The following is a 13,328-nucleotide window of genomic DNA, read 5'->3' on the forward strand; positions in this document are numbered from 1 at the left end:
GTGCAAGTACACAGCATGTTTCAAGACAAATTAAACTAATGCAAACTTAGTTTTTCATCATGAGAAAACATATTAAGCCTAACTCACTGCCCTGACCCCGGTGTGTTCATTTAAAGGATTTCACATAAAGTCTGAGACACTAACCTTCACACTTGATATTTAAAGTCTCCAGCTGTTCCACAGTTGGAATGAGAGAGCCATCATCTAGCAGAGCTTCAGCCACCACCTCCCTAGAACAAATAGAAATCCCCATTAGTCCCATCCGTACCTTGCATTTCCAAAGCATCTCTTGTCCTGACCCCCAAAACACTTCACATGCTATATACACGGGCTTCATTTCACCTGCTGCTGAAATGCGGTGGGACGTGGCAGCTCCTTAATAGGCAGGCTTGGCAGGATTTGACTTTAATCAACTAAGGACATTAAATGTCAACTTCAGCTGACACCCTTAAATCAACACCAAAAAAACCCAATCAATAAACAAGCAGCACAAATGCAGCCTCCCTCCCCCTTGCACCTGCAGGGATTGGGTGCCATCAGCCCAGTGGCAGCGCAGGGAGCCCTGTGCAGCCCTGCCATTACAGATTTACTCTCTCACACACCAGTTGGGAGTGCGGGGGTCTCTGATCTGCTCCATCAGGACCCGCTTACTCAATTCCCATGACAGTGGAACTGCAGAGGGCTCCCTGCATGGCTTCAGGGCAGCTGACACACAATCCCTGGAGACACAAGGTGCGAGGAGGCAGCAGCAGTCTTGGAGGGACAGAGCAGAGATCCCCAGCCAGGACTGTGAGGAGTACTCCAGCAGGAGATATTCAGTAGTGGCGTGGTTGGGGGGTTAGCCAGGCCACTGACACCCAGCAGAAACTTCAATTAAAAATTGATAAAAATAAAAATTGAGTTCTGCCAAGCCTATTCATAGGGCCCCAAAACACTATACGAACTGTAGTCTAGGAGTTAAGATACCCACTGAAACTGGAGGGGAAACGCAATCCTCCAAACCAGAATGTGACCAGGACACTACGATTAACACTTGTACTCTGGTAAGGGGGGAAAATCCCAAGGCACTGACATTTCAGAAGCAATGCAGCACTATGTTTTTAATTAAAATGATTCATTCCGATAATGCGTGGTAGAGGTCTAACAACCAGCATCTAGAACAGGGGTCAGCAACGTTTGGCACGCGGCTCGCCAGGGTAAGCACCCTAGCAGGCCGGGCCAGTTTATTTACCTGTTGATGCGGCAGGTTTGGCCGATTGCGACCCCCACTTGCTGCGGTTCGCCGTCCCGGGCCAATGGGGGCGGTGGGAAGCGGCGCGGGCGAGGGATGTGCTGGCCACAGCTTCCCGCTGCCCCCATTGGCCCGGGACGGCGAACCGCGGCCAGTGGGGGCCGCGATCAGCCGAACCTGCCACGTCAGCAGGTAAATAAACTGGCCCGGCCCGCTAGGGTGCTTACTCTGGCGAGCCGCGTGCCAAACGTTGCCGACCCCTGGGCTAGAAGGACCACAAGCAATCAGGACTGTTAAGTCCCATCTGAAAAATGACATCTCTGAACCTCTGGCAGAAAAGCATCCCCCATGACTATGTTAAAGATACTAGTTCAAATGTCAGAAGAAGGGTACCCCCTACTGAATTGCCAATGCCATTTTCTGCAGTACCTGGGATGTACTTTGAGGTCTCCCATCCAAACAGCTGCCATGGTTAGCATGGGAGAGCTGAAACTCATAGCCCAAGATGGCGTGCAATTGCTAGTACAAGGACTTGGTGCAACTGAAGTGGGAGACAGAGGAAACTCATTTAAACACTCTGGTTCAGATAGGTTGAGCTGGAGGTTGGCAGTGAGAAGAAGCAGTAGGTCCAGGTATAAATTCCTACGGCCACTCATTATTTGAATAAGGGCTTCTGCTTAGTCCAGTGTTTGGTAATACACAAAGGACAGCATTAAAAATAACAGCACAAATATCAAACCAGCCATTTTCAAATGCAGAATGCTTAAGTGAGAGGAAATGGCATCTCTGCTTCTATTTTCTTTGGGTTTACAGAGGCAGAACCAGAGTTAAACAAGACATGCTTTGTTACAGGATGTCTGAGGCTTTTATTGTCTGGGGGGGAGATCCCCAAACCCAAATCCAAATCCAAATCTGAACATCAAGGCAAGTTAAATAGATCTGATCTAAGATTCTATAGACATGAGCCCAATTCAAAGGCCTCTGGGTGCAGGTAAAATATACACAAACACTACACCAAACTGCAGCAACTAAGTGATTCAGCGAGACCCCAGCTACTAGAAAGGCCAGCAATAGACTGTGACTTGCCTTACAGAATAGGTTCAGATTTAGATCCCTCTCTTTTCTGGAATCTGTTCTACGATAATTACTATATTCCTAGATACAATGACTGTTCCTCACTGACTATTTAAGGTCACATCCATGGAGATGCAGCCTCAAACGTGTGATTATGCAAACAGGGATGACAAGCACAGCTGACTCAGGGAGGTGACTGGGTCAGTCCCCTGAGGCAGAGGTGGGCAACCTGTAGCTCCGGAGCCACACTCTTTGTATAGGCACCAACTCCGCGGCTGGAACAACAGGTGCCAACTTTCCAATGTGCCGGGGGGTGCTCACTGCTCAACCCCTGGTTCTGCCACAGGCCCTGCCCACACTCCACCTCTTCCCGCCCCCTCCCCTGAGCCTGCCATGCCCTCGCTCCTTCCCCTTCCACCCTCCCCAGAGCCTCTTGCACACCACGAAACAGCTGAAGGAGGGAGGGGGAGGCGCTGATCAGCAGGGCTGCTGGTGGGCGGGAGGTGCTGAGAGGCGGGGAAGCTGATGGGGGGCTGCTGATGTATTACTGTGGCTCTCTGGCAATGTACATTGGTAAATTGTGGCTCCTTCTCAGGCTCAGGTTGGTCACCCCTGCCCTAAGGCATCAGGAGATTCTTGCACTGGAAACTAATTCTGCTTTTAATTTCTAGCGGCATCTTCCTGCCTTTCCACCACTGCACACATGTGGTCTATATGGACAGAACCATAGCAATGAACTGGACCCAGAGTCATGTAGGAATGCTAAATGACAGGTTTTCTCAGGTTGTATGGAGTACTAGAAGAGGTTAGTGGACCCCGTTAGCCCTGGACTCTGACACCTGGATTGCCAAAACCAGTGAACTAGTAAACTTGTCATTTTTAGGGCTGGTCTTCACTACCCGCCCAGATCGGCGGTAGAAAAATCAATCTCTCGGGATCGATTTATCGCATCTCTTCGGGACGCGATAATCGATCCCCGAATCAATGCGCGTACTCCACCAGTCCAGGTAGGAGTAAGCGCCGTCGACGGGGGAGCCGCGGCGGTCAATTTGCCGCCGTCCTCACAGCGGGGTAAGTCGGATCAGATATGTCGAATTCAGCTACGCTATTCGCGTAGCTGAATTTGCGTGTCTGAAATCGATCTCCCCCTCCCCCCCGTAGTGTAGATGTAGCCTTAGTCTCCTTCCCTTCCTAGCAGCTTCTCTGTTTTCCTACAAACAGGAGACCACTCCCACCGCTGCATACGGATATCTTATTGCTCGTTGCCCACCTTACCACTTCTGCCAATACCATCTTTCAGCTGATCAGTGCCATCACCTCCGTGCCAGGCCTTCCCTACATTCCACTGTGACCCTTTCCCCCTCCCTGATGGTTCTTAGTCTGAGGGAATGGCAAGGAACAAATATCAGGTAGGAAGAGGGTCATACCTCAATTCCCTGTCAATGCCCAGACTGGCACTGCTGTATGGCCAGGCCAGGCCAGGCCAGGCCAGGCCAGCCACTTCAGATGGTGTGGGAGAACAGGCCAAGAAAGGGACCCTCGCAGAGCACACACTACCAGTAGCTCTCTCATACAGACGCAAACCAAGCTCAAGCACCCCTGTTCATCCTAACTGTGGCAGCGTGTCATAGGGAGAAGGCAGCCTCTCGGATAGGAAGGTCTAAGGCCACTTAGGGCTTCATATGTTAAACACACCATTTAAAATTCCACCCGTTTGTCAATACCCAGCCTCAGTAGATCCTGGAGCACAAGCCTAGTGTGCTGAGGGCAAGAAACTGTACTCATCAAGCAGCCTACCAACATTCTGCATTAGCTGCAGCTTTCCATTACATTTAAGATCAAGTCCCAAATACGGTGCATTGCAATATTCAGTCTAGAGATGAGAAGACACGGATCATAGTTAAGGCTACATTTATGTCACGGAGGTCATGGAATCCGGGACTTCCAGAGACCTTCTTGACATTCTCTGCTTCAGCCCCAGGGGTTGTAGGACTCTGGAGCAGACAGCCCGTGGGGCCCTGGCAGGGTTCCAGCAACAGGCGACAGCAGTGACAAATGACAGGAAGCCCCCTGCAAAGTTCCAGCAACAGGTGACAGACTTCTGAGGGGCCGGAAGGCGACAGCCTCACGCGGGTGAGAGGGAGACGCCTCAGGCAAGCGGCTGGGGTGTCCCATTTTCTCTGTGGGAAATATGATTACCCTGCAGCTCCCAGCCGCCCTGGGCAGAGGGGAAACCCCACAGCTCCCAGACACCACAGTGGTGGGGGAAACTGCAGCAGCAAAAGTCACAGACAGACCATGGCTTCCCTGAATTATTGTTTATTGCATGTGACCTATCCATGACTTTTACTAAAAATAACAGTAACAAAATCTTAGCGTCAATCATAGTGCAAAATCCATATCCAGGAGAGAACACAGCAACCTCACCCAATGCCACTATTTGATCATCTGGAAACAGCTGGTAGTCAAACCAGACTCCAAGTTGTGGACTTTTGTCACAAACGTTGATTGTACACCCTCAGAAGGGCTGAGAGAACCTCACCCAACTACCCTGCTTCTTTCCCCCAGTGACTGAGCTACAGCCAGCTTGCTCTCATCCATGGTCCAATAGTACCCAGACACCAGGAAATGCATTTGGCTGCACTCTTCAGATCAGATGAGACAGCAATTTAAACCTGGGCATCACCAGCATACCGAAAATGCTTCAGCCTATGCCTCCTCACTAATTATCCTCATATATGCACTGAATAAGGGGGGGTGACACAGTAGATTCTTCCAAAACCCAACACAAGAGTGTCCTTGGAGCAGACTACACCAATCGCCAGTTCACACCTTCTTGCCACCAGGGAATTAGCACATTTTCTAAGGGTTAACTATGAAAATGAAAGCAAAAATTCTTTCCCATTTTTAAAAAGTAAATATCTGCAAAAATTCACAGGAAACTGTTGATATGCCCCATCTTCCCAAGAAAGAAGGCTATGGTAATTCTTTAAGTATTAGTCTCTTTGCAGGCTTCCTGGAGGTGATCTCTCTGTAGTACCAGTGGCACTAGTTAGAATTCCCTGGACTGACAGAGTATTTCTAGCACTGCCAGAAACGTGCACAACAAGAGCAGTTCCCGTTGGCTCCTTAGGCCTCTGTACGGTTAAGCAAGAGGGTACTTATCAGGCCAACGGTATGCATCATAAAGCATGTTCTCTCTGCTGCTTTTGCATCCAAATACCATTCTCTTCTCTCTCTTTGGTGTCAAAAGGCAATTGGCAGATTCATGGCAGAACTTCAAACTGGGAGCCAGAAGCTGTAGGGGGCAGGGGTTTTATTTTTAATGCTTTTTATTTTTAATGCTTCAGTGGCTTATTGGCCATTCATTTGCAGTTTACAGACAACTCCAATTAAGGGAGGTAGGTTTGCTCTCAGAAGAGGCAAGATCCATTGGCATTACCCAGTAGGAACCTATGCTATGCTACAGCATTGGTGTTGCTATATAAAGATCAATGGAAACAAGAGTGTGACAGGATCTTATTTTCATTTTTAATATAGTAATGTACTACTGCTAATAAAAAAAGGCAAAAGACACAGGTAGGATTCTTTTATGGGAGATGCTTTTAATCACTCTTGACTCTCAAAGAAAGCCTGTGGGAGGAAGAGAAATGTCACTCCAGTCAGAGCATCATTTCCAGCTGCTGGAAATAGGGACAGCCTCCCCTTAACTATAAATATAACAGCCCATACTGTTCTTTACAAGTTTGTAGCTCTGGACTTAGTAATAAAGATAGAATGAGAGGAAGTGTGGTCTAATGGACCAAGCATGGGACTGGAAGCCAGATCATCCTGAGTCCAAATCCTGGCTCTGCCCCTCTGGCTTATCACACTGCCTCCATCAAGTAATTTCACTTTTCTGTACCTCAGTTTCCCCATCCAAAAGAGGGCTAGTTCTTGAACATGTTTGCTATAATTCACAGCAAAGAGATTCCAGCAGAGTTTGTTCCTCCAGCGGTTCACCATTCCCCAGCGAGCTCACCTGCTTAGTCCAAGCAAGTGCAGTATATTCGCACAGCATTTCTGAGAATGTGGCTGTATCTGTGCGTAGTGGCACCTGTCCCATTTCATCAACCAGTTCCACAGGGCCGATGGATGAAAAGTAGTATACTTCTATTTTTACAGGCCGACATGCATACACGCACCATGACTTTTAATTGTAACTAATGACTTTTGATGCCTCAGTATGTAGATGCTCAGCTCGACACACATTGAAAGGGTCTGATTTTTCAGGTAAGTGCTCAGCAGATTACTTTTACAGCACCTCTCTAGTTGTGCCTCATAGCTGTGCATACATAAATTAACACACTATCCATCTTTATATCCAATTTGCATTATGCTCCCTTCAGTTTGTTCAATGGTTTATTCCAGCGATTGTTTTCAACCGTTCTATTTTGCCCACACAGTGTAAGGGACAAAGGCCTAAATTCTCTCACAACCATCTGCAGACACCAGGGCAGGAAATAAAACTTTCCCAGCATCCACTGCCTAGAGGCCCGGGGTCCATTATGATGGGCATCAAGCACTTTTGGCGGGCACTTGATGACAGAAGTAAGAAGCCCATTTTGTGTTTTTGTAGGACTGTGTTGTTGCTTCCTTTTCTTGAGCCTCTCCCTGTAGGTTCTCGGGTGGGGTGGGGGGGCGTGTGCACAGGGAGAAGAGAGAGAAACCAGTGGCTTTTGGTGCAAGCATGAGACTTGCCAACTATGCATGCTTTCACCTAGTATCCCTTTTGCAGGAGTTTAGAAGAGGCAGCTGCCTCCCTGCAGTTGCAGCCCTAGCCCTCACTAAATGAGTCCAGTCCTCTATCCCAGGGAATTTAGCATGTGCACACGCTTGCTTACTGACCACACTCCACTGGGTGAAGTGTTTTTCAGAAGATAAAGATCCATTCTCCCCACCTCCCCCCAATTTTTATTGTAAGATAAAAAAAATCCACATCCTAAATTGTTTTATTTTCAATTAGCTGTTTTGTGCCCAGGCACAAAACAGGCACGGACAAGATCAGTTCAGCACCACTGCAGCTGCTTTGGGGCCTGCACAGAATTGAGCACTGGAGGACTGACAAGGGGTAGGGCTGGTGCTCTAAAGCTGTCAGAGCTGACACTGAAAGACAGGTACAAGCACCGTGCTGGGAGGACTAACTGAGCCTAGTACAGCTGCAGGGCCTGTAATTCCCATCGACCCTGGCACTAAACAGTGAGTGGGGAGCATAATTATGGGGAAACATTACCATCCCTGTTATTTCGGGTAGCTTAAATTACAAAAAGCATTGCAAAAATGTAACAAAACCGCCAAAACCTGCCAATGGTGCGAGAGTAGGAGGGTCCTGTGTAAATCACAATTTCACAGAGGGCCTGGGACGCATGAAAGTTCCACCAAACCCTGATTTTAAAAAATTAAAAATCTTGAAATTGACCAAATTTACTTGTAAAATTCATTCTGTGCAAACTCTTTTGCCATTGTGGTGATTTTTAAAAACAAAATAAAATTACAATTATGATTTACACAGGGCCCTGTGCATGACAAGATCAGGTCACAGGGCCTAGGATACTAGGGAACCTGCCATTCTCCAGCTGATAGTCTGGGCTGGTTCAGGAAGGGAGCTTTGCTCTACACTTTGTCTTCTCTGCTTTCTGTCTGCCATGACCAAAGCAAATGTGCAGCAAAGCGCACACCAAGACTTTCTCTCTCTACCAACTCAACTCCTCCTTCCCCTGGAGGGAAGAAGAAAGTCAATTCATCTGACTCATTTCTTCCTTATTCAGGCCTCCAATGTGGAGCAAGGAGGATAAAGGACTAGCCCTGCTCATCTTGCGCTCCATGGGAAGAGGTTCCAGTGGCAGACACACCCACATTCTCCCATGCCTGGGCTGTGCTCCCTTCCTCTACGGGGAAAGAGGAACCCGCCACCCCTCTCCCACACTGAGAACAAAGATATAATGCCTGGAGTCCTCCCAGTCCCCTAGGCAAAAGGCTCCACTCCAGCAGCTGACCTGCTGCATGTCAATGCTGATCCGAGAGTGTGCAGGTACATAGGTGCCAATGTAGGAATGTGGCAAGTGAATGCTGGGTCACCCATTGGTGCCTCTCTCTATGTATCTAGGGCAGGTATGGGGCACAGAATTAATACTGTGTCAGCTGAAAGGCAACATGACTATAGGGAACTGTGGAAAAAGTTGTATATGATGGCAGGGGCAAAGGATGTCCCTTCCCACCCTCTTCCCCCGCCCAAAATTTTTGCTAGAAAGTCCATCCAGAGGTTGTCCTGTCCTTGGGCCAGAGAAGTTACCTGTGCCCAAGCACGAACAAAAGGGAGGTTGGATTGAAGTCCAAAATTGTGAAACCAGCATTTACAGGAAATAAATTTTCTTGGCAACTTTGAGGAAAATATCAGAAAATGAAAACAAGTCTAAAGCAGTTTATTGCAATTGCGAAACCTCTTTCTAGCACCGTCACCACTGCAGGCTCCAGCTCTCTGTTGGTTTTACAAGTGGAGAATTGGTATTTTGCAATCCCATCCTCCAGAGGTGGCTGCCATTAGCAAGAATTTCCTGGTATAACAGTAACAGCCCAGTGCAGTGCAGCCAGTTTCATGGTATCCCATGTGACCCCAGCAATCAGATTACCCCATGAAAGTACCTAGTAAAGAACTGGAACAAGCCACAAGCTATAAACCTTGTTACATTAACAGACGCTCACTTCCCCCTTCTTTCTTCCTGCTTTCACTGTTTGGAGTCTTTGTTTTTCCAGAGAAAAAGCCCTAGTCGTCATTACATAATGCAACAACAAAAACAGCTAAGTAATGGCATCTGATTACATTTTATTAATAAAGCTACAAGGGACATATTATGCAAGTACCTATTTTTAAGGGAGTGGAGTGTGGGGGCATGGCAGATTCTTCCCCCACCTTATAAAAACTCCTTTATGTCACAGGCTATGTTCAAGCCCCATTCTCTGTCATCTAGTCACTGCTCTGAAACTCCAAGGGAGGCTCCCAGAGGTGAAATTTGAACAGTGAAAGGTGGAAGTGAAACCTAGGCTAGACGGCTTGTATAGCTAACCATCTGGCCACAAGGTTTCCTCTCACTGTAATCTTATCCTGCACAAGGTCTCATGTCTCAGGCTCTCTTCCTAATACAACTGATACCAATGACCTGGAGCAGAAAGGCTTTATATCCCTTTCCTGGTCTTTTGAGCCATCCAGTTCTCCACAAACCAAGGACATTGACTATCAAAAGTTAAAACAATTAAATAAGTTAACATTAAGAGCTGAAAAAAAAAATCTACTTTTTAGTTTTGTGGCAGTTTCTACAGATGTATCTTGTGAAGTAGCAGAGAGATCATTCCAACTTCTAGCCTCATTCACACTCTGCCTGTTCTCTAAAGCAGTGGCTCTCAACCTTTCCAGACTATTGTACCCTTTTCAATAGTCTGATTTGTCTTGCGTTCCCCCCCGCCCCCCAGTTCCACCTCACTTAAACTACTTACTTTCAAAATCAGACATAAAAATACAAAATGTCACTGCACACCCATTACTGAAGAATTGCTTGCTTTCCTATTTTTACCAGATAATTATAAAATAAATCAATTGGAATATAAATATTGTACTTACATTTCACTGTATAGTATAGAGAGCAGTATAAACAAGCCATTGTCTGCATGAAATTTTAGTTTGCACTCATTTCGCTAGTGCTTTTTTTATAGCCTGTTGTAAAACAAGGCAAATATCTAGATGAGTTGATGTACTCCCTGGAAGACCTCTGAGTACCCCAGGGTTCGTGTACCCATGGTTGAGAACCACTGATAGATGCTTACTGTATACCCTCAGCTACAGTATGAGGAGTGGCTGTAGTAACACCCATTAGCCATAGTAACCAAGAGCAATGCAAAAACTTTCACTTGAATGCAAGTTAACTCCCAGAGGATTCTCTTTCATGCTTTCTTGCTCTACAGAACTCCAGCCTGGTACCCAGACCTGTATACAGCAGATCATTTAATCAAAAGAGCTACCTCATAAAATCCCATCCCACTCACTCTGTTTATTTTGCCCAGGTGCTAGCAAAGAGAAAGCACTGCTCAGATACCGAATTCAGCCAGAAACCCGAAGAGAATTCTTCCAAGCGCCCACATTAAATATTCACAGCAAGATATACATGATATGCTTACAAAAAGAGAGTTTGCAACATAAATAATTTAGGGAAAACATTAGTGCAGCTCTGCTATGCCAGCGCTGCAGAGCTCTGAGAGCGCTCAAGTCTGCAACCCTAAGGCCACCTTAGGATTCCTTAGCATTTCATCACCTCCAAACATTTTTAATTGGGCAAATCCACCTTTCCCATAGCATACAATGATATTTGGTGGTATAAGTAGGGCAGCAGCTTCTAAAAGGCCATCCAGAGGCACAAACAGCTCCAAGTTGTCAAGTGAAATATTTTTGGAGCAGCCTAACTAATTAAGGACCAGACAACATTCTGGGTGCATTTGGAAACGCACTTCAAGTGCTGAATGTACCTAGTACACTCATACAGCATAGAGAGAACAGTGGAGAACAGAGCAAAAGCTCAGAGAGGACACATCTGATGACACACCAAACCCAGAGCAACGCTTCAGACAAGCTGCTAACTTATGATTTCAGGGTTTGTGGGGGCAAGGTTTTCACAGAAACAGCCATTAAGGAATATTGCAAGATGGTTTACCGTATTATCTTGCGCTTCATGGAACAAACATAGCGGGCTATGTAACAGTCCTAACATGAAGAGAAGCTATACAACGTAGTCAAGTATCAGGGGGTAGCCGTGTTAGTCTGTATCTACAAAAACAACAAGGAGTCTGGTGGCACCTTAAAGACTAACAGATTTATTTGGGCATAAGCTTTCGTGGGTAAAAACCTCACTTCTTCAGATGCATAGAGTGAAAGTTACAGATGCAGGCATTATATACTGACACATGGAGAGCAAGGAGTTACTTCGCAAGTGGAGAACCAGTGTTGACAGGGCCAATTCAATCAGGGTGGATGTAGTCCACGCCCAATAATAGATGAGGAGGTGTCAATTCCAGGAGAGGAAAAGCTGCTTCTGTAATGAGCCAGCCACTCCCAGTCCCTATTCAAACCCAGATTAATGGTGTTCAATTTGCAAATGAATTTTAGTTCTGCTGTTTCTCTTTAAAGTCTGTTTCTGAAGTTTTTTTGTTCAATGATAGTGACTTTTAAATCTGTAATAGAATGACCAGGGAGATTGAAGTGTTCACTTACTGGCTTATGTATGTTAACATACAACGTAGGACTCTCCAGACAAATGACACTCCCTTCAGTCAGAGCAATGATAATTCTCTTCTATATATTTGATTCTCAAAGGCTTTGCCCAAAATCTTGGACAGATGCGTTCAAATGGACAAGAGCACCGACAAGGTAGCATTAGGAAATCACTGCAATATATGATCAGACTTAGTTGCAAAGCTTGTCTGCTTCAGTTTCACCATAATTATAAATGTTCTAAGTTCACAGCAGGAAAAGAAAATGAATGTATCACCACCTACTTGAAGCTTTCCAGTAGATCCCATTTCACATTAGATTCAAGCATCTTGTTTCATCATCAAAGCCTTTCATCGCTCTGTCCCCTAGTGTGTTTCCTCTTGCCCCACCAATGACACCAACCTCAAGTACCCATTTGTCAGCTTCTTACACTGACATCTTTATGCTTTCTGCCTTGCTATCCCCTACATCTGAACTGAAGGGCAAAACTACCATCCAATGATCTTTCAATGCCCTCTTTAAGATCCCCCTGCAACTGATACCTAAAAGAAAATCAACCAATTTATGATGTCCAGGTTAAAGGGCAAATGGGGGCAGCTGACATTCTTTATATTTCTAATTATCAAAAACTATGCACCTGCATTTTTAACCTATATTATATATTTGATATCTCTTTCCCAGCCCTGCATGTGTCACTTGTCTCAGACTGCAAGATTCTTGGGGCAGGGACTGGGGCTTCATACGACTTCGTACAATGCCTAATGAGGCTCCATCCCAATCGTGTCCTCCAGGATCTATGGTTCTACAAATATTTAATGATGTGAACAGAGCTAATATTGCCCCACAGGGCTCTTGTGAAAGTTAGACCATGTCCACCTCATAAGGCTATTGTGAAACTGAATTAATAGGTGTTGTGATCCTATGGAAGTATAACATGCACAAGGAACCATGCTCTATTTTCTTTCAATTTCTTCATCTCTACTGCCATTTTGCCTGCTGCCTGTATGAAGCACTGCACATCAGTGCTTTACAGAACTGGGTATATTCTACTTCTCGGGTCAAGCATATTGCCAAAGGGTTAAACACACAAAACCACCCCATAGGTCAAAGTGATCTTGACTGAGCTGTCAATTATCCCCACCCGCCCACAAGCAAATGACTACTGCGGTTAAAGCAACAAAGAAAAAGGAAGTAGAAAGAGTGGTCACATATCCAAGGGCCAGCTGCACACACAGGCTTCTGGCAAGGGAAACATTCTTTAGCAGAAATCAAGAACTAAGACCACAGGTGAGTTATCATCAGCAACCCATGACTTTGTCTGTGACTAACTTAAAGTACACAGTAAAATGGCGCAAGGTGACAGCCCTACAGCTGTACAGCGTTATGGTTCCTGCCTGGAGTATGCAGCTTCTATCTAGATAAACTGTACCTGCTCTCTTGCAACAAGTCTTTAATCTGAGCCAAAATCCACTCCACTTCTGAGGAAGAATTACTCCATGCTTTGCGGGCCTTTCGTAAGGACTGAAGCTCCTGAAGAACCTGCATAAGAGAGAAAACAATATCAGTAAATAAATATCTTTTGTTGCACGGGAGTCACTGAGAGCAGGAGGCACTACTATAAAGAGCAGATGCATAATCCAGGCATTTCATTCATAACCCTGACAGTGGCTCTCAGAGCTTCCTACTCAACAGCATTATAAAACACTAATACAGAAGTGTTCTGACTAA

The 13,328-nt window shown here is 46.0% G+C and overlaps 1 protein-coding gene across 1 annotated transcript in view; it reads right to left on the reverse strand.

Annotated features, from left to right (window-relative positions):
* The window catches only part of LAS1L (LAS1 like ribosome biogenesis factor), a 52,860-nt gene that overhangs the window by 23,179 nt on the left and 16,353 nt on the right, over window positions 1–13,328 (reverse strand). The window contains exons 7-8 of the mRNA XM_034781807.1: window positions 13,030–13,139; window positions 145–230 (exon numbers count right to left, since the gene is read on the reverse strand). Of these exons, the coding sequence (XP_034637698.1) occupies window positions 145–230; window positions 13,030–13,139 (196 nt within the window). The remainder of the gene's footprint in view (window positions 1–144; window positions 231–13,029; window positions 13,140–13,328) is intronic.

The sequence above is a fragment of the Trachemys scripta genome, chromosome 9, assembly GCF_013100865.1.
Source record: "Trachemys scripta elegans isolate TJP31775 chromosome 9, CAS_Tse_1.0, whole genome shotgun sequence".
NCBI classification, from domain to species: domain Eukaryota; kingdom Metazoa; phylum Chordata; order Testudines; family Emydidae; genus Trachemys; species Trachemys scripta.